The sequence below is a fragment of the Purpureocillium lilacinum genome (genome assembly GCF_023168085.1).
Source record: "Purpureocillium lilacinum CBS 284.36 DNA, scaffold_5, whole genome shotgun sequence".
NCBI classification, from domain to species: domain Eukaryota; kingdom Fungi; phylum Ascomycota; class Sordariomycetes; order Hypocreales; family Ophiocordycipitaceae; genus Purpureocillium; species Purpureocillium lilacinum.
Window position 1 is genome coordinate 321,725 of NW_027072115.1, and position 20,204 is coordinate 341,928.

At 57.3% G+C, this 20,204-nt stretch overlaps 9 protein-coding genes across 9 annotated transcripts; 6 read left to right on the top strand and 3 right to left on the bottom strand.

Moving 5' to 3' along the window:
* Positions 1–873: 873 nt before the first annotated feature.
* On the top strand, positions 874–2,201 carry PLICBS_006688 (uncharacterized protein; the record flags this gene model as incomplete). The annotated part of the gene is made up of 5 exons (XM_018327672.1): positions 874–1,254; positions 1,331–1,396; positions 1,468–1,514; positions 1,574–1,769; positions 1,869–2,201. 5 exons carry the CDS (start codon positions 874–876, stop codon positions 2,199–2,201), a joined length of 1,023 nt encoding a protein of 340 aa, XP_018173855.1.
* A 2,619-nt stretch (positions 2,202–4,820) lies between these two features.
* Positions 4,821–6,252, top strand: PLICBS_006689 (uncharacterized protein; the record flags this gene model as incomplete). The annotated part of the gene is made up of 3 exons (XM_065601023.1): positions 4,821–4,843; positions 4,953–5,008; positions 5,168–6,252. 3 exons carry the CDS (start codon positions 4,821–4,823, stop codon positions 6,250–6,252), a joined length of 1,164 nt encoding a protein of 387 aa, XP_065457095.1.
* An 846-nt stretch (positions 6,253–7,098) lies between these two features.
* On the top strand, positions 7,099–9,049 carry PLICBS_006690 (uncharacterized protein; the record flags this gene model as incomplete). The annotated part of the gene is made up of 6 exons (XM_018327675.1): positions 7,099–7,321; positions 7,395–7,591; positions 7,651–8,021; positions 8,088–8,213; positions 8,272–8,776; positions 8,831–9,049. 6 exons carry the CDS (start codon positions 7,099–7,101, stop codon positions 9,047–9,049), a joined length of 1,641 nt encoding a protein of 546 aa, XP_018173858.1.
* An 840-nt stretch (positions 9,050–9,889) lies between these two features.
* On the top strand, positions 9,890–10,737 carry PLICBS_006691 (uncharacterized protein; the record flags this gene model as incomplete). The annotated part of the gene is made up of 3 exons (XM_018327676.1): positions 9,890–9,951; positions 10,014–10,170; positions 10,228–10,737. The coding sequence occupies 3 exons, from the start codon at positions 9,890–9,892 to the stop codon at positions 10,735–10,737; spliced, it is 729 nt and encodes a 242-aa protein (XP_018173859.1).
* Positions 10,738–11,139: 402 nt separating this feature from the next.
* On the bottom strand, positions 11,140–12,897 carry PLICBS_006692 (uncharacterized protein; the record flags this gene model as incomplete). Its single annotated transcript, XM_018327677.2, has 1 exon — positions 11,140–12,897. The coding sequence occupies one exon, from the start codon at positions 12,895–12,897 to the stop codon at positions 11,140–11,142; it is 1,758 nt and encodes a 585-aa protein (XP_018173860.2).
* Positions 12,898–13,890: 993 nt separating this feature from the next.
* Positions 13,891–15,214, bottom strand: PLICBS_006693 (uncharacterized protein; the record flags this gene model as incomplete). Its single annotated transcript, XM_018327678.2, has 2 exons — positions 13,891–14,897; positions 14,965–15,214. The coding sequence occupies 2 exons, from the start codon at positions 15,212–15,214 to the stop codon at positions 13,891–13,893; spliced, it is 1,257 nt and encodes a 418-aa protein (XP_018173861.1).
* Positions 15,215–15,800: 586 nt separating this feature from the next.
* On the top strand, positions 15,801–16,848 carry PLICBS_006694 (uncharacterized protein; the record flags this gene model as incomplete). The annotated part of the gene is made up of 3 exons (XM_018327679.2): positions 15,801–16,192; positions 16,251–16,563; positions 16,624–16,848. 3 exons carry the CDS (start codon positions 15,801–15,803, stop codon positions 16,846–16,848), a joined length of 930 nt encoding a protein of 309 aa, XP_018173862.1.
* A 138-nt stretch (positions 16,849–16,986) lies between these two features.
* On the bottom strand, positions 16,987–18,622 carry PLICBS_006695 (uncharacterized protein; the record flags this gene model as incomplete). Its single annotated transcript, XM_018327680.2, has 3 exons — positions 16,987–18,116; positions 18,172–18,376; positions 18,437–18,622. 3 exons carry the CDS (start codon positions 18,620–18,622, stop codon positions 16,987–16,989), a joined length of 1,521 nt encoding a protein of 506 aa, XP_018173863.2.
* Positions 18,623–19,081: 459 nt separating this feature from the next.
* Positions 19,082–20,046, top strand: PLICBS_006696 (uncharacterized protein; the record flags this gene model as incomplete). The annotated part of the gene is made up of 4 exons (XM_018327681.1): positions 19,082–19,202; positions 19,274–19,580; positions 19,644–19,727; positions 19,791–20,046. The coding sequence occupies 4 exons, from the start codon at positions 19,082–19,084 to the stop codon at positions 20,044–20,046; spliced, it is 768 nt and encodes a 255-aa protein (XP_018173864.1).
* Between the last annotated feature and the right edge of the window lie 158 nt (positions 20,047–20,204).

Genomic DNA, 20,204 nt, shown 5'->3' on the forward strand with positions numbered 1-20,204 from the left:
AGGCGGATGAAGCTATGCTGGCCGATACGCGATGTTTGGTTGCACGCCTGACTCCAAATGGACACTGGGGGAGATGCTCTCTCTCAGTCAAGAATATATCGTCGCGTTCTCAAGCTTTCGCCCCTTAACAGCCGAATTGGTCATACGAGCTGGCCTATGAATGCCCCTTCATTGTGATGGTGGCGCGAAATGTCTGGTATTGCTACCGGGTAGCTGTATGGGTGTTGCTACTTTGCAGACGACTGAGAGTTAAGCCACGGACCAAACTCGCCATCTCTGCTTCGTAGACTGCTCCCGAATCAGTAATGAGAGGCTTGGCGAACGATACCAGTGCCCTCCGCAAGCAGAAAAATGTCCGGTGTACCATTGTGTTGCCAATATATCTTGCGTCGCGTGTGCTGTATCGGTTCCACTCATCGACAGTGATTTGGACAGAGAACCAGAGGCTTTGACGCACTGGACCCCGGGCGGTCGCCCACCAAAGAAGCTACGGTCCGTCGGGGGACCGTTACACCATGCCTCAGGGGCGCGGGGTAAGCGGGCGTTAGGACTGTCCCCGCTGTACAAGGCGCCTTCACCACATTCCCTCTGCCCAGCTGCGTGGCAAAGGGACGAAGTAACCTCGCAGCGCGCATCCAGCCATCTCATGCATGTCCCAGGCTCCCGATGCCTAACCGAATGCGGTGATTGAGATTGGCGTGCGGCCCGAGCCAACAATGTTTGTGCGACACAAGGGCTCGTGCTTGCCCGTCTCGCGCCCCCAGGCACGTCCAGCTCTCCGCGCTTGCAGTTGTTTTGCGTTTCCCTCTGTCGCCAAACGCCGGAGAAAGCCACCACCGAAGCGGACACGAGCGCGAGCTGGAACTGCCCAGCATGGTTACGACAAGGAGCATGAAAAGCGGACAAAAGTCGGCGTCGCCACAGGGGAGCAATGGCGAGCAAAACCCGGAGCCAGCCAAGCGCGCTGCTGTTCCCAAGGAGAAGAAGCAGCCCGTGCCAGCAGTGGCCGTCGAGGACACGAACGCACAGCACAAGCCACAGCTGCGTACGTACAGAGGCAATTGCCACTGCAAAGCCTTTGTGTACGAGGTGGAGCTCCCGGAGATCAAGTCTGCCTTCGAATGCAATTGCAGCATCTGCCACAAAAAGGGCTACCTCTGGGTCTTCCCCGGCGATGGCAGGTTTGAGATTGTCAAGGGCACCGACGATACCCTTGCGCGGTACACCTTCGGACCGGAGAAGCTTACGCATAGGGTGCGGATTGATCAGAGCCCCTGAACAGGCTGCCGATAGCCTAAACTCGCATCGGCAACGCTAACTGGATGAACAGTTCTGCCCGACTTGTGCCACCCCGGTCATGGGGGAGTTTGTCGAGGGGAACAAGCGCGCTCTAAACGTGCGTTGGTGGCCTGCCTTGCCTGCCTCTCAAGGTGCGCGCGCCTGCTGGCTAACGCCAACGGTTCACAGGTCCGAGCCATACAGGGTGTCAACACCTGGGCCCTGGAGAAGCAGCCGTAAGTCGTGCATTGGCTTCTGCAAAGAACTGTCACTCTCATGCTGAGAACGGAAATAGCTACGACGGCGCCGCCCTAGGTGAAAAGTATGTGCCTCCGGAGCACAAGGGGCCCCTTCCTCCGGCAATCGACGGCCACAAGCTGTACACGGGCTCGTGCCATTGCGGGGCCGTGACCTTGGCCTTCATGAGCAAGCCTCTCGACGAAACGTTTACCGACCTCACGGCCGAGTGCAATTGCAGCATTTGCGGACGGGTAAGGGCGCCCTTAACACCGACCGACTTGGACTCGCAACATAGGCGAGCTGCCAAGGAAGTAGTACGGAGCCAGCTAACCTAGTATACATGCAACCAGAACGGCTATCGATGGACCTACCCGAGCAACAAGCGTGTTGTCCTGTTCGCCAGCGATCCCGCCAACCTCGGGCGCTACAGCTTCGCGCGCCACGTCCTCAACAAGACCTTTTGCAGGATTTGCGGCGTATGCATGACAAACGAGTACAGCGACCTGAGCGAGGAGGAGCGCAAGGCGCTGGGGGCGCTGCCGGCCCGCGGGTTCGCCAAGAGCATGAAAACGCAGCACCCGCTAAACCTGCGAGTCTTCCCCGATGTGGACTTGGCCAGGTTGAGGGCGCCCAAGCTGAACGACGGGGCCAAGATTATTTCGCCGCGGTACGTGAATCCGTAGGCAGACTGGGGGCCGATCGATCTCTATAAAAGTCCGGTTGGACCGATAGTCTATGCTTTGAACCGATTCTTTGCCTCGAGGTTGGTGTGTGATTGGCTCTCGTCGCCTTGAGACTCTGGTTCTCTCACCGGCAATGTGTTGCCACTTCGTCATAATTCCACCTTGCGAGGTGGTTCGATGTTCGCATCGAGCCGATAAGTTCATCTCGCGAAAGTTTTCCCCACGCAGTCTAGCAACGGCAGCAGCGTCGCCACGGCGGCAATGCAGTCGTCGCCTGGGCGCCCCCTCCCTCCCTCCGCTTACAAGACCAAACTGCGTCCCGCGCCGCTGAGATGGGTGGCTTCCTATCATGCCTTGGCGTGTGTGGAATATGCAGGAAGTGCCTCTCCTGCTCATACAGGTGGCTGCCAGACCTGCGTCATATAGTTGCGTCTCCTGAGTCCAGCCTTGAGTGGGAGGGAGGCGACGACCCCAGCCAAGGCGGCCCGTCGCTCACCATGACCCAGCGACGCGGAGCATCGGTGTCTTCCTCTCTCGTCTCTCGCCTCGTCGCGAGATTGGGGGCGACGCCTACTGTTAGTGCATACGTAAGGTCCATTCTCTCTCGAGGCATTGCCATGCCGCAGACTCACAGCCTGCCATCGACACGTGGAAGGCACAGTCCCATCCGTCCAAAGGATCGCCGCCAAGATGGCGCGTCCCATTTGCAGGCGCTGCACCACTGAGCTCAGCCCGAGGGGCGCCTTACATTAGCGACTGCCCCATTGGCGTTGCCTGGGGTGGTATTCCGCATCCGAAAGGAAGCAAGCTGAGCCTCGAGTCGACGCACGCGCGTTCCGCCATCAGTCGCTGTGCCCCAGTCCCTGCGGCCATGTTTCTTGCGCTGTGCAACGGGGTTACATTGCCGCCGTGGAACGAGGAGACCGATCAGCCCGTCTGACAGTCTAGAACAGCCGCCGCTACGAAGGGCAGACGCCAACCAATTCGCTTACTTGACACATGAGGTCCTGGGCCGTGTGCCGCCGTCTGGTGGCCCTGGTGCCTCGGAAGAGTGTGCACCAGAATTGCCCCTTCGAGAAGCTCATTCCCCCCGTTGCCGTCGCCGTCGGGGAAACTCTCCCATGTGGCGGCTTCATGTCTCGCCTTGGCCGATCGAGCAGGCGCCGTCGTCGAATAAACAGCAGGCGATGTGCGAAGGCACCTCCATCGCTGCGATACGTTGAAGCGTGTTTCTCCTCCTATCGCTGTCCGGCTGTGCCTGAGAGCCGCCTCTCGCCGGACAAAGCCCCCGTCCCGCCCGGCAATTCGCCCTGGTCCGCGATCCGCCAGATCTGGGCGAGGGCTAGCAAAGCCAAAGCGCCCGGCGGCGGCGCCCCCGCCGCCCCTCTGATCGCGACGATAGAGCCAATTGCGGGGACTGGGTGACGCCCCTGCCGTCGGCGCTCGCTTACACCAAGTAGTCTAAGATACGTAGTTGCATCATTGCATGTAAGACTTCGGGGCCACCTTCTAGGTGCTTGGGCACGGCCCGGCTTTCACCGTGTCGGGACTCGATTCCGCTCGGCGAGGCGCAACCCAGACGTGTCAAAGGACCCGCGGCAGAGGAGGGGGAGTAGGGAGAGTGCGACAGGTAAGCCGCCATGGCCCATTCCCGACTCTAACTTTATACTCGGCGCACCAGTGGACGCGGCCGGCGCCCGAACGGATCGCTGCGAAGAGTTGACAACTAGTCTGGCCGGGCGGAACGGTGGCTTGGATGGCTGTGGCCGGCATCTGTGATGGGTTCCCGGACAGGCAATTCGGACTCGCTGCCGCCGTACATTTGCGTTTAGGTGCCACACGGCACGCTTCGTACTTCGTAAAGAGAGGAGGATTCCTGGAACCCTGGGCTATGCCAAACCTTACACCAATACGAAGTGAAACCCTTTTGGCCGACGTGGACAGGTCTTCGGTCGTCGCCACGTGTAGAACGTGGCCCTTCCCAGGCCCGAGAGAGAGAGACGTCACTTGATTATCTTCACGCTGGCTACTTTCGGTTAGCAATGGGAGGTTTCACGGCCTATGCTTACCGGCTGATGGTAGAGTGTGAAACCTTTATGCATGCTGCGCCGCCGACGTGATGGAGGAGGGCGATTGACCTGCCTCGTCCTCGCCCTCGCGCGCGGTCGCGCGCATCGGGGACCAACGAGCCTTTGATGCTCGTCCCGCGGCGGGCCCGCCATCCACGGCAAGCTGCGAACTGGAATTGGAGGCAACCATCCACCCACCCAACGCTGACCATGTGCCAATCGACCAACGGGGGAGGGCCCCCAGCCGGCCCTCACGCCCATCATCCCTGGAGCAACAGGGTGAGACGACACGGGCTGTCTGCACGGGCACACCTCAGCGGGGTGTGGCACCAAAAGACCTGACCAGATCAGACCCTTGCCACAAGAATATGCGCTTTCGTGCAATCATTGCGTCCCTCGACCGTGAACAGCACCCGATGTGAAGTTTAAGACTGACGGTTGCCCGTTTCTCGGCCCCCCCTGCTGTACCCCAGAAACCCCGAGATCCCAAGAGCCACATTCGCATACATTCGTAACTGTAGGCAAACGCAGGGCAACCAACCAAGCGACTATGGCGCCATCGTCCAACACCTCGTGAGCCGAAGCCCTCTTCCCCTTTCCATCCATATCTTGCATCCCCCCGCGCTCGATCTTGCCTTGCCATGCTGCTTTTTCGGACTATTGGCGCTGACCAGCCAAACAGCGAACAAGGCGGCTTCTCGGGATGGGTCGCTAAGCCTCCCCGCATGCGGACGGCTTGTACGCAGTGCCACGCCGCAAAGGTAAGAGAACATCATCACCTCATCGGCGCCTCTCTGGCGTGCTTGCTTGCTTCCTGTCGCGGGTTGCTAATGCCATCTCGCATCTAGATTCGGTGTAGCGGGGACAAGAGCGGCTGTCAGAGATGCAACAGCCTAGGTCTTCACTGCGAGTACGTCGTGTCCATGGTCGGCAGGACACCCAAGCGACAGCGCAAGAGTTCCGAAGCCCGATCGCAGAGAGCGCATCCGTCACCGCCCGAAAGTCAGCCATCCGAGCAGTCGCTGCCTAGGTCGTCCTGCCCGTCGACCAGCGGCTCCGTCAGCGAAACCCCAGTGTCTGCCGCGAACGCCCCGGGGGACAACTTCGACCCCTCGCGGACCATATTCGTCTCGGGCCCGCACATGCCCCAGACGGACTTTACAGACGATCAACTCTTCGACTACCTCAATGACGACAGTTGGGCTTCCGGAGGGGCGGCCTGTCCCACAGGCATCGACGACGGTCAGAGCTTCCCGGAGGCGACGGGCTTCGAAATTGAAGGCTTTTCTATACCGCAAGACTTGAACCCTACAACGACCAGCGGACCACCGTCAACCATGGCTATGTCGGTGCATCAGCCCCCGCCGTTGACCTCTGGGATGCCAAGCTTCTTCCCAATGAGCCCTCGATCACCCAGCCACAGTTCAGGCGCAGCCTCAGGGCAGAATGGCCAAGACTGGACGCAATTTGTGCACGTCGTGGCCCTCTGTAAGATGGTGCGACTACTCGAGAGTCACGTCCAGACCAGATCGACCGCTGTGGACGAAGTAATGCGCCTGAACCAGGCCTGCATCCGGGACATCTCCAAGATATCAGCAAAGAAAGAGTATATGCAATGCAGGAGCTGCCCTGCTTTGATCTCCACCATCATGGAGCTCATTGTTACGCTCTACGAAGACATTACAAAGAACCCCAGTCACGAGCAGCTGGCTTCGTCCGCGATGTCGAAGCCCAACGCCCCATTTTTGCAATTCGGGGTCTTCGAGCTCGACCCCGAGGAGCAGACCATGATCCGCAACAGGATCATCCGCAAAGAGGCCCAAAAATGCGTCCAGATCATACAGGTCCTGAAGCGGCTGCTCGAATCCGAGGTAAACACCCCGGATAAGGCTTCCTCACAATCCCTGGCACTAGGGAACTGGTACGAAGGAATGGAGAAGAGGATGAGCGATCTCGTTTCGAGTTTGATGCCGTCAACGTAGGTTTTTATGAACTTCTAGAGGTGGCGCCGAGGCACGGATTCGAACTTTTTGGCTACGCATGTGTGCGCCGATAGGCTGCTTGATTCAGTGTGTAAATGTTCACGGCTGCGCTGCCCGGACGCACAAAGGCCTGGATTCGGCTGGAGCTCGAGGAATGTACATATCGAGACCCAGACCCAGGTACAAACGAAAGAAATGTTTCGACCATGAGTTCACGATTGGCTCGCATGGGCTCCGTGACAGCTGCACTGCTACGACACCGCATGGTAGGTCTGGTGTCTGGCTGCTTCGAGTAGCATCATCGCTCGACATACGAACTGTCTATGCAACCCCATCGCACACTTGGGGACTTGCCATGTGTCGCGAATGCAGCATACGCCGAATGTTCGGCCTGCGCTGCATCTTCATCGAATCATCGCTGCATCCATGCCGGTCATGCTGACGTCTGACCGGAGGATCGTGGCCCCTGTGCAGGTTGACCAGATTCGGGACTGCTCGGTCCAGCTACCGGTGTTTTATTGTAGGCCATCCGATAGGTCAGTCTAATTCCTGGAGGCCGGCAGACCTGAATGAGGGACCGACGCCACTGCACTTCTGTCGGGGCGTCTGGTGTAGTGTAGTCGCCCAGCGGACCGCACCGCGGACCGATGCCCGACCACCCGCCTGCAAGCTTCCCGTCGATCGTATCATGTCAGCGGTAACATAATCTGTCAGATAAAAACAGATGCAGTTCTTTGGTCGACAGCTAGTGAGCTCAACTATCTGACATTTGCCAAGACTCTCCGGTACCACGAGAGAGATATTGTTTGTCGCTTCAATCACTTGCATACGGGTAGCGGCACAACCATGGCTGCGGCAAGCACACTCAGTTACTTCACGGCGGCGGGTGTGACCCCGCTGGTTGTCGTCGCCGCAGTCGTTGTATATGTCGTATACTCTTTTGTCCAGTATGCTCAACTCCGGGCCTTCAAAGGCCCAAAGTGGGCTGCGATCTCGAAGCTGTGGCTGCTCAATTGCGTCCAGAGCGGGAAGATGCATCACATTTTCCATGACATCAGCACAAAATACGGTACGTCCAGCGCTGATAGCACTTTTTTTTTTTTAACGAGACTGTTCGTCGTAGCTAACGGTGTATGGCAAAGGGAAATTTGCTCGAATTGGGCCGACGACTCTCCTTGTCGCAGACGTGGAGTTTCTTCGCAAAGTGAATGCTCCCAAGAGCAAGTACCATCGCTCAGATTGGTACAAGGGATCTCGGTTCACTCCAAATGAGGACACTCTAATCAGCATGACCGACGAGGTCGAGCACAAGTCTTTGAGATCAAGGATGATGGCGGGAGTGAGTATTAACTAGTCCGAGTTCCACTGACCGCGCTCCCGCAACTGACACGCGTGCAGTACAACCTGAAAAAGGAGAACGAGCGATGCGAGAGTGCCATCAATGGCCAACTCGGCGTCATGCTTGATCTCATTGAGTCAAAGTACCTGTCAGACCCCAGCAGTGGCAAAGTTCGGCCTTTGGACTGGGGATACCTGGCGAGCTACTTCTCCATTGACTCAATCACCGACATCTCCTTTAGCCAGCCCCTTGGCGATCTCAAAGAAGACAAGGACAAATGGAACTTCCTGCACAACACTGAGGACAACCTCAAGCCCATGTCATTCTTTACCATCTACCCTGAGATTCTCAACATCATTCCGACAACACTCATGGTGAAGTTTCTTGCACCTCATCCGGATGACAACAGCCCTTTCGGCATGGTCATGGGGTGAGTGCTTACATCCAACCTGACGGCCCTGGAATATAGCCACAGAAATACTAACCTTTGAGGTAGTTTTGCGCGGAAGTGCGCCCGTGAGCGCTATGGACCGAACAAAGTCGAGAAGAATGACATGCTTGGTGTCTTCGTCCGCCAGGGTATGACGCAACACGAAGCAGAGCGAACCGGCCTGCTCCAACTGTAAGTTTGACGGGTGTACCACACTCTTACTTGGCGATGCCATCTGACGATCTCTAAGTGTTGCTGGCTCGGACACTGTTGCGACTTCGCTGCGAGCGGCCATTCTCTACATCGCGAGTGACCCGTCAATTGTGCGCCGGATCCGTGCTGAACTTGCCTCTGCTGGCGTCTCCCCAAGCCGTCCCACCTCTGAGATCATCAGCTACAGCGAGGCGCGAAATATCAAGTATCTCATCGCCGTGGTTCGTGAGGTGTTGCGCATCCACCCCCCTGCTATCGCAACGATGGAGAAGCAGTTGGGTAACGAGGACGATGTCCTTCCCGACGGGCGCGTCATCCCTGCCAGGACCATCATCGCCCTCTCGTTGACGACCATCCTTCGGGATCCGGAGGTCTTTGGCCCTGATGCGGAGCTCTTCCGGCCCGAGCGTTGGCTCGAAGACATGGACGACGAGAGGAGAAAGAAGATGGATAGGGCCCATGAGCTGATCTTTGGCTCGGGACGGTTCATCTGCCTGGGTCGCGAAATTGCGATGATGCACATTGTCAAGGTGGTTTCGGAGGTACGTCAACACCCAAGACCTACGATAGGATGGTGCATGTGCTAACTGGATCAGATCTTTTACCGATACGATGTCAACATCATGACCCCCGAAAAGCCATGGCACAGCCTGGCGTTCGGCATCTTTGTACAGCACGACCAGTGGGTGAAGGTGACCAAGCGAGATCTTAGCCGCGAGGGGGTTCCGCTGTCTATTGGGGTGACAGAGAATGGAAAGGCGAACGGCGGTTTGGTGGAAGAGGCCCCGGTGCAGGTCGCCGTCTCGAGCCAGTAGGGAGATGGCCGACTCTGGGACGCGAGAATAAGAACCACATGTTGTCCTGGCCAAAATACATGGAAGTTTTTCACATACTAGACTGAACGTGATTGAAGGTGCAATGTAGTCTAAGCGACACGCTCTTCATGCCTCCATACCATGCTCCTGCAAACGCACCCTGAAGCCTGTAGACGATCCAGACGACGACCGACAGGATGCATGCACCGGGCAACCTTCTACGCCCCGAGCTGCTACATGGGTCTCGGACATGTGTGTTCACCGCGAGTGTAGTAATGGAGGGGTAATTGGTATGGAGTAGCGACATCGCAGGCAAAGGCATCACGTCGTGGGAGAGTCTCTGGAGTGTTGCCGCATTGCAGGCGATGCCTGGGCAGTGGCGGATCCCGAGGCACGACACTGTCTGTGACCAGCCCCTGCGTCTTGCCTAGAATGCAGGACACCGAAATCGCTCGATACACCGGACAGGCTGCCAATTTCTGAACGCAGACGGACCAAATGCGCACGGTAGTCAGGTTTCACTGAGAGCGCAGCAGCTAACGTTCCAATTGCGACCGCCCTCGGGCCGCTTGGTTCGCCTCGGCGACTTTCCCCGGAGACATTTGCGCCAAAGCGGACCGCGACATCGTGGCGCCCCCAATTCTCGAGCGCAAGCTCCGATGCCCCTGGCAATTGATAAGATCCTAGAGACATCCCTGCATTGAGGTCGGTAACAATCGTAGAGAGTATTGAGTCCTTGACACTGCACAAGGCAAGCGGCATTTCAGTACGACCCCGGATCGTGTAAGTGACGCTGGACCATCATCGCCCAAGCCCGCATACCAGGAGCAAAAAATCGCCATGGCCGCAACGATGGTAGCCAGCACAAAGTCGATTGGTGAGCTCAATCGCGAGTGGTTTGAGTGAGTTTCTTTTACGCTGCGCAGGTATCGGCATCGTGGCTGTGGTGTTGACGCTATTCCAGCTCCATGGCTGGGTCCGCGTACAAAGCGGATTGGGTGCGCGATCTTCTTCAGCAGATCAGCACGTTTCTGCGCGACAATGTCGAATGGGTCGCAAACCCACAAGAAGGCGGGCTCAAGATTCTTGACTATGCCTGTGGCGGAGGCATCGTCTCCATGGTACGGGCGTGACCATTTCCATGATCAAATTTTGGCCAGCACTAACCATTGATCAAGACCATGGCACCGTATGCCTCTACACTTCGAGGCATCGACATCTCCGGCGGCATGGTTGAGCAGTACAACGACACGGCCCGCCGTCTGGGTCTGCCCACGGAGAAGATGCACGGCACCCGCGGTGACCTACTCAACGACGCCGACGCCATCAACGGGCCGGAATTCAGGGACTTCAATGCCACGCTTATGTCGATGGCCCTCCATCACGTTGCGGACCCCGCGAAGATGATTAAGAATCTTGCTGAGCGTCTGGCTCCCGGTGGCTCGTTGGTCATCATTGACTGGGTTTCGCACGGAAGGACACCGCCGGGCCAGACGCCGCACCCGGCGTCTCACACGGTCACTCGCCACGGGTTCAGTGAGGAGGAGATGAAGGCGATGTTTGCCGACGCCGGACTGTCCGACTTTGGATACCTGCTGCATCCTCAGAGGTCTAGGATGCCAATGGGAGGCGAACAGCAGCTGTTTTTCGCAAGAGCGAGGGCGCCTGTCGCAGAGGAGCACCTGTAGCGATAAGGAAACAGAGGGGGGCATTCAGTCAAAGGGCACTGGGCTTTCGAGATTATACGTACACATGGTACTTATATAGAATGACACATGCATCAACGCGAGCATTCCAACTGCATCATTAAAGGTGTACTTGCGTGTGCCTAGAGTGCTCTGGATTTTTAAAGGTCCCGGCTCAATTCATCGCACCCTTCGAGCTACAGGGAGTAGGATTTGGCGTCTATTGTCCCCAACATGGAATTCACGGCGGGCAGCCTGGTCTAGGTCATGAAAATAAATATTACTGTCAGTTCATTTAACAATCTCATCATGTTTTACATCCTGCCACGCATCCGTAGCACCTTGCAATGCTGGTATATGATCCCCAAGCCAACCAAGTCGCACCAGTGACCAAGTGAGAACCGCTTATGCATTCTCCGAAGCGTCCTTCTCGTCGTTCGCCGGTGCCGCCTGCTGCTGACCCGGGCGGAAGTCGTTCCACTCAGGCACAAACGCGAACAAGAAACCCACACCTAGGAGAGCGACGGCGATGGCGAACGAGACCTTCAATCCGTCCATGTACGCCTCGAGAACACCATGTAGCTCGTCGCCTGAGAACTCAGAACGCAGCTGGCTGGCACCAAGGTGGAGTAGTGTATCGGGATCAACAGTTGGGGCGCGTACGACAATCCTCTTCACCAGTGTTGAGGCGAAGGCGGCTTGGGCACAGGCAACTGAGAAGGAACCGCCGATGATCTGGAAGAAGAGAGTGATGGCAGACACGGACGAAATGTCCATGGGCGACACCGCTGCTTGGTTGGCCATCAAGGGGATCTGAAGCGTCATGCCCATACCCATGCCAGCGATGAGCTGATATCCGACGTACTTTCCTGCCGAAGTGTCGAGGCCGAACGTGTACATGAGGCCGGCGCCAACGGTCGCAATCGCAGCGCCGATAGCCATGAGTGGTGCCCAGGTCCGGCCGTACACAGAGACGACGAAGCCGGCCGCTATGCTAAGGAAGCAACCGATGTTGATGGGCAAATTTCGGACGCCGGATGCGATCGGCGACGCGCCTTGGACGGACTGGAAGAAGATCGGGAGGTAGTAGATGAGGATGAAGAATCCGCCCGAGACGAAGAAGACGTGGGCGCAGTTAGCCCAAACGCGACGCATTTTCATCAACCGAGGCTCGAGAATGGCGCGGTCGCCCATTAAAATCTCGTTGCCGACGAACAGTGCTGAGATGAGGACGAATCCGACAATGGTTCCGATGACAGTGCTGTCAGACCAAGGCTTGAATGAGCCACCCCACTGGAACGCGAGGATGAAGCAAACCACCGCAGCCATGACCAAAAAGGTCCCGCCAAGGTCCATTTGCAAGAACTTTTCCTTCATGGTCGCCGGCATTGGCTGCGCCGCCTTGGGTGTCTTGTAAAACAGAATAATGACAGCAGCGGTAACGCCGCCGATGGGCAAGTTGATCCAGAAGCACCATCGCCAGGTTACCGACTGGGTCAGGGCGCCCCCGAGGAGAGGTCCAGCTAGAGAGGCCACGGCATAGCACGCGCCCCCGAGGCCCATGAATGCTGGGACGTACTTTGGCGGCGCCGAAAACGCAATGAGAATAAAGACACCGGCCGTGACGCCCGAAGCGCCGAGGCCTGCGATGGCGCGGCCCACGACGAGCGCCGTGCTGTTGGGGGCGAGGGCGCAAATCAGGCTGCCCACCTCGAAGATGAAGATGGAGAGGAGGAACATCATCTTTTTGGGGAAGTACTTGAATATCTTGCCCCAGGTCGACTGGAAGGACGCGGACACGAGCATGATGGCTGAGGCGTACCAGCTGACGTCCTTGATGGTGTGGAACTCGTTTGTGATGTAGGGGATCGCGGTCGCGAGAATCGTCGTGTCGAGGTTCGCCGCGAACAGCGCCAGGAAAAGGCCGATCATGATGACGGTCAGGGCGCGCGGGCCGGGGAAGTCGGAGGTGTCCATGACCCATCCCCCTGAAGCATCAGCGGCGTCGTCTTTTTGTTCTTCTTGATGTTGCTCGTCGACAGCGGGTTCGTGTACGCTGGTGTGCTCTGTGTTGCTCGTGTTGGAAGAGTTGAGTTCTTTGGCTGACAGCCCGTCAAGGGGCTTTTCGGTGTGCTTCTCCGCCATGTTTGTGGAGTGGTCCATGGCTGGACGCGTCGACTTGACGGCGTGCAGTGATGAGATGCGCCGAACGTAGGGCTTTGCTTGCAAAATCCGATGTGGACGTCCGGCTCAGACGCTCTCCCCGTTGAATGCAGTAGAATCCGTAAATTCTCAGGAAGGAATTATCGTCACCGCGGTCTTAGAAGTTCCTGAGCGTCAGAAAACAATTGAGATCCGGCACTCGTGGCTGGAGGATCACTCGAGAATGGCCGACATCGAGCTTCAAAAAGACGGAATCAAGCCGGTGGCTGCTGCTTTCATGTATTAGCGCGAGCCCAGGGTCGATCTCCCTGCATTAGTCTGCGATGGGAGCAACGGGCCGTTGCGCGTTACCCACCGAGACAAGTGAAAGCCAGGGGTTCCCTCGAGGTGCGACCTGTAAATGCGCACCGGGCTGCAATAACGCCTGAGCGAACAAAATCAGCATAAAGTACGTTAGCTCGGCGACTTTTGCAGCCAACGCGTGCACTGTGCGGTAACTCTCCGCAGGCATTCTGGCGTTGGGCCCAACCGGAAAGTTTAGCGAACAAATGTGGCCGAGCCGCCACCAGATTGGTCCATGCGCGCATCAGGGAAGCAGATCTGCCGGCATATCTCGCCGTGACGGGTGTGACAGCCCGATAAGCTCATGGGGCACCTTGATGGGTGGTGTGATGTTGAATGTGCCCGACCGAGGACGCATGTTGAGGTCAATGACGCAATGGCTGTGAAGAGATTCACGGGGTTGAAAGCAGAGGAGAGGGGAGCGCATGATGTTGGCCGTGTAAGTCGCCGGAAACATGCCTCAGACACACGACCAACATTAAGCCGCGACAGGTTTGTAATGATGTAAGCTGCAGGATGGAAAGTTTGCGAAAGATGTCAAATCATCGGACGGGACAATTTTAATCGCATTGCAAATACGAAAGAACAAAGAGGTCTGCAGACGGCAAACTGGCGGGCCGGTACAACCCCAGGCTCATCGCCGGACGGGTCCTACGCCGGGCGGAGGTCAATCGCCTGGACCCATGCGTTCCTCAGCGGATAGATCCTATCAATCTTCCATCCCGTCTCCTCCACCAGCTTCCGCCACTGCGCCTCCGTTCGCTCTTGTCCATTCGCCGTCATCATCATGTTAATGTCTCCATACCGCGAGAGCCTCCCCATACGACCATCAGACAGAATCGACTCAAACACGACGAGGCGACTGACGGGCCCAGACACGATGGCCTTTCGGACATTGCGCAGGATCGTCGCCGCCGGTTCGTCGGTCCAGTCGTGCAAACACCACTTCATGACGTAGACCTCGGTCGGTGGCACCCACTTGAGAAAGTCACCGCCGATCAGGTTCGCCTGCGGGACGCGGTCCGTGAGATCCTCAAAGGTGCCGCCCTTGGAAAATAAATCGGAGCTGTGAGCAATGACATGGGGGAGATCGTAGATGCTCCCGCGCATGCTGGGGAAGTTGCGCAACAGCGTCGCGATGAATGAGCCGCCACCGCCACCGAGATCCAGCACGGTCTTGTCCTTCACCTCGTTCCATGGGTAATCTTCAACGATGCCCGGCGCCATGGCAGTCGCGCCTCCACCGAGTGTGCGGTGAAGCCTGGGCATCCACCCCTGCCCATTGAAGTACTCAAACATGTTCATGTCGGTATCGAAGTTGATCTGGGCCGCCCACCGAGTGGCGTCACTTTTCACCGATTTCGGAATGCCGCGAGCAATGTCGTAGAACTCGTTACCATACAGGTCGACCCAATTGTGCCACTGTGTCCAGTGGTCTGAGCGGAGGAGCGTCGAGACATGTGTGTTGGCATACTGCCCTGTGCTCGGGTTGTAGCTGAAGATGCCATTGTTGCGGAGCGGCATCAAAATCTGGCCAAGGCGGTCCGCTCGAGCATTGCTTGCCTTGGCAAGCTCTGGGACGGTCAAAGGGCCGTTGACAAGGATATCGGCCAGGTGAAGCTCGTTGGCCGCGACCAAGCACTTGGTGTCGGTGTAGCCTGAAGAACGAAAGTCAGCCTGAAGATGGCCCTAGACTCTATATACTCAAGGGATATAGTCACATACCCAAGAAGTGATCGGCGAGGATCAGATGCGCCGGCTGGAGTAGCTGCTCCACTTCAGCCAAGAGGTCGACGGTGCCGGAAGCCAGACCCGCGATTGCCTTGTCCGGGAGACGCTTGTCATCGTGGAGCGCCCCTTGCAGCTCGGCAGCAATGTTGGCCGACTTCAGGGCTTCGAGTGACGTGCGAAGGGTCTGTTGCAGATTGCTTAGCACCGTAGCGAGGCTCTCCCCGCCAAAGGGTTGAGACGGCATGTTGTCGACGTGAGGTGCTATTGTTGGTCTAAGACTCTAGTTCGTGTGTGCGCCAAAATGACGATGCTACAATGGCGACATAAACAAGCTCGAATGTTTACGATGCGACCTGCTGTCAGTGACATCAAACTGCCAATTGCAAACTTTATCTACCACATACGGTGTTTAGCCATTCGGATGCCACCATCATGCCAGCGCCGCAAGGAGGCCGCGACCGGCTTACACGGGGGCCTAAAAGTTGGCCACAGCGGCGACCGATAACACAGCGCGCGGCCCGTTATGTAATAAAGCTCCGGCCCGGATACATTTCGCTGGCAGGCGCAATCCTTCCATTTGTCGGGCCTTCACACCCTTTCCATACCTCGTACAACCCGGCCAGGGTCTGGAGCTGGCCGCTGCTGTCAGGGCGGGGTTAAGTATGAAGCTCTTTGGACCAAGGTCGTCGTTGGTGGCGGGCAGTACATTAACCATGCGATTCTACCTCGGCGCCGTCTCACACCTCTTCTTGGTCTCCCAAGCCAGAGCGTGTCTCGCATCGACAGTCTCCAAAGCGCATACGCAGACTTTCCACAGCAACGCAACAACCATGCCTGCCCTCGACGTGCTCATCATTGGCGGTGGCCCTGGCGGCCTGGCGGTCGCGACGGGCCTCGCGCGGCAGCTCTACACGGCTGTCGTTTTCGACTCGGGTGTCTACCGCAACGCTCGCACCAAGCACATGCACAACGTCCCGACTTGGGACCACCGCGACCCGGCCGACTTCCGGGCCAAGGCGCGTGCCGATATCCTCGCGCGCTACGACACGATTCAGTTCGAGGAGACCAAGGTCGAGTCCGTGCGCCGCACTGACAACGGGCGCTTCGAGGCGACTGACGCCAAGGGCACGACCTGGTCCGGCAAGAAGATTGTCCTGGCCTCTGGCGTCCGCGACATCTACCCCGACATCCCCGGCTACGATGACGTCTGGGGCCGTGGAGTGTAAGTGCGAAGTGATTATGTATCGCGCAAGATCAATTGATTGACTGTATATGTTCAGATACCATTGCCTGTTCTGTGACGGGTTCGAGGACCGCGACTCTGCCTCTGCAGGCGTTCTCGCAATTGGCGACATCGCCAAGATGCCGCCCGCCCTTCACCTCTCTCGCATGGCCAAGCGGCTCGCCAAGAAGGTCATCATCTACACCGACGGCTCATCCGAGCTGTCAAACCAGCTCGTGACGGCGCTGGGCAACGACACGGTCATCTCAATCGACGACCGCCGCGTAACGAAGCTCCAAAAGGTCAAAGACGACTCCTCCGAGACCATTGTGCATCTGGAGGACGGCACGAGCATCTCGCACGGTTTTGTTGTGAGTCGGCCTTGTTCCATGTCACAGGCAATGGCAGGTAGACGCTAACCATAACCACAGGTCCACAAGCCCAAGAGCCAAGTCAGTGGCCCGTTTGTAGAGCAACTGGGTCTGGAGATCAACGAGATGGGTGTCATCAAGACGAACCAGCCGTTCTACGAGACCACGGTTCCTGGAGTCTTTGCGGTCGGCGACTGTGCAGCGCCCATGCCCGCCGTGGTGAACGCATTGGCGATGGGTGCGTTTGCCGCGGGTGGACTCGTCGCACAGCTTGGAGCCGAGTGATTAGCACAGAGCGTATATAGACAATGTAAACAGGATTGCTCGCCAAACTTGTTCATCGATTCGATGTGCGAAAAGAAAGATACGGTGATTGAGTTGAGATCCTTTCACATATTCAGCTGCCTTCAACCTTCCACCGGGTCATTCAAGTCCCAACGCTTCACCAATACGATTCAGCGCATCGTCCAGCACGTCAGCGGGCACCGCGAAATTGATTCGCGCCCAACCCTCCATCGGCTCTGGGCTGGTGCTTTTGCCGCGCATGCGGAAACTCTTGCCAGGAGACACAAGCACCATGGCTTTGTGCCGCAGTACATCCATAACATCTTCACCCTCGTGCTCAGGACTGGACATTCTCTGTCGCTTGGTCACCTCGTTGTGCTGGCTCTCGTCCGACGGCGCGATCGCATCCCGGTCGCGCCCATGGCGCTGCAGATCCCCAACTTTGACGCCGAGATATGCGAGAACGTAGGGACCACTCGTTGCCGGAATGAATGGTGCGCCCCATTTGCGTAGCCGGCGAGATATGATCTCGTGGTGTTCTCGCAGTCGCTGCCGGTTCCGAGCGACGAGCTCATCGAATGATTCGGATGTCAGCAGCGCGTGAGTAAACAGCATCGAGATTGTCGGTAGCTGAGTTGTCGACAAGAGGCCGAGCGACGTGGTGAGCAGCGAAGGACCAGCGTCCGCCTCACGACCCTCCGTGGAGTCGCCACTTGTCTGCGAGCTCGATGGACGGCGCCTGGACACATGGACACCCATGCGAAATCCACTTGACCCAAGGTCCTTGGATGTGCTCCAGACGACACTGATGGCAGGCATTTTGTCCGTCTCGAGCTCGAGCGCAAGTGCAGAGGTAAAGGGTATGGCAGGTTGCTCCTTCAAACCATTGACAGGCAGTGCCACTGGCTCATTGGCGCTGGTTGTGCTAAGCGTCACTCCATTTGTGTCAGGCAAGGCGCCGACACTGGAGAAGTCCGAGATTGCGTATACTTCATCCGAGATGTAATGAAGGCCGCGCTTACCACACCAGTGGATTGCCTCCTGGAGGATGTGCTTGGGGTAGCACCGGGCGATTGGATTGTGCGGGTTCGTTATCACGAAAGCCTTGACGCGGTTTTTGTCCTCACAGCCGTCGATCGCTCTCTCAAGAGCCGGAACCAACGACTCCGACAGCAGGTCGTCCGGATTATCTAGCAAGCAAACCGCATCGGTGTACACCGGGATGATGTTGATGTTCGGACGGAGCAAAAAGTGAAAGTCGAATCCACCTAAGTCCCAGTGTCAGTCACTGCATGGCATCGTTAACGTGATTTGGTGACCTACTCCAGTACGGGGCCAACACCAAGATACTGTCGCCTGCCTCGCAAATACTAAACAGCAGCGAGTCCAAACAGCTGCTTGCGCCGGGCGTGACGACAATATCCCGGGTCTCTACCTTGGACACGGGATCGAAGCACTTGTTGAAGAACGCCGCAAAGGCCTCTTGCAACTTAGGATCCCCACCGAATCCATCCGGGTATGAGAGCCCCTGTGCGCAGCGTCAGGCAACGACCAAAACAAGCCTGAAGTAGAGCCGCGATGTGCTTACTGCCTCTGTCAAATTCTCTTGGATGGCGTTCTTGCAGATTTCGACAATTTCTGGCCGCAGCAGCCAGTTTTCCGCCGTTGCGAGGTCAATCTTGCGTACGGCACTGGTACGCTCCGCAATCGTGGCAGCGATCTTGGGAAGAATGGCCGACGCCGTCTTCTGCATACGCGATGATAGTTCCGCCATTGCAGGTTAGGAATACTGGGCAAACTTTGGATCTGACTATTGGCGATAATGCACTCGTTGAAGGTATTGCTAACACAGTCGACTGTGACGCTATCTGGACACTTGGAAGCTACAGAGGCATGGGTCTAGTTACTTGGGGCCGATTTCGGGTGTCCGGTGGGTAAGCTCACCTTACCTTTGCGAGTCAAGTATGTCGGACCGCTAAGATGGGCGGCTTCGCTGCGGCTCTGTCCGAACAAGCGGCCGCCAGATCTTGGGCCAGCATGGTCCGGGTCGCTGATGTTCCACGGCCTCCTGGCCTGGCCGCTTTACGTGGAAAATTGTGTTCAAAAAGCGTCGCTCGCCATGTAATGCATGGTTATATGGCACAAATGTGCAACATTAGCCAAGGCTTTACATCAATATTATCGGCATCATTTGTGTTGCAGCCAGTAAAGACGCTTTCTCGCACTACTGAAGATGGCCACTACAGTCGACACCACGACCAGCACCAACGGTGAACTGGCTCGTGTGAAGAACCCAGAAGTTGTTGAAGGGGATCCCGAATTCGACGGACGGGTCATCATCTACGTCATTAAAGGTGAGAATACGGCTTCATCCACGAGCAGTATGCGAGTGGAAGCCGCAACAGGCATCTAACATGGCACATAGCCGACGAGACATCGTACATCAATTACATCAAGCCGCTCATTCTTGCGCGGGAGCTAAACGCCCCACATGTTCTCGCCATCATTGACACGCACAGCCAGTGGTACTACTCCATTCACCCCGAGCGTTATGTGCCAGCCATTCGCGACCGCGACCCGGTCACCGGGGAAGACGCCATCGTCTTTGAGGGCACCGCGTGCATCCAGTACCTCGCCGAGCGGTTCGACAAGAATGGCGATTGGACCGGCCGGACGGCGGCGGAGAAGGCCGCCGTCATGTCGTGGACCGAGTACCAGACTGCCGGAATAGGGTGTGTCGGCAACGCGCTCGCTAGCAACACGTTCCGCGGTCGGCATTGCTAATCCTGTCACAGGGCTACCGCCAAGTACTGGCTCTACTTTCTGCGCGGGTACCCCACCAGGGCGAACCCAGTCCAGCTGCCTCGGACTATTGAGAAGTAAGCCCGCGGATGACGTTGACTCCAGTCCCCGGCCGGTCGCTGACTTGGACATTTTGCAAGGTTTCACTCCAACACCCTCAAGCAATGGGACGTGTTGGAGAAGCAGCTGTCGAAGCCCGGCCACGACTACATCGCGGTAGGCAACCGCCCGACGCTCGCCGACCTGGCCTACTACCCGTTTGCCATGCCGTGGATGTTCAAGTTCCTCAGCGTGGACATCAAGGACTGGCCGCACATCGAGCAGTGGGCCGAGCGGATGTCAGCGCGGCCGGCGTTCAAGGCCGTCTTGGAGACCGCGCCCACCATTGGGCATTGAGCAGGAAACAAAGGAAATGTTTCCGGCCTCGGATTGGTAATTATTTTCGCAGAGTGCCCGAAATGTTTCCAGCTCGGCGGGATATTGGCAATCTGGGCAATCCCTCCGCAATGTCTCCCGATTTCCCGATTGGGAACAACGGCCCGTTACTCGCAACG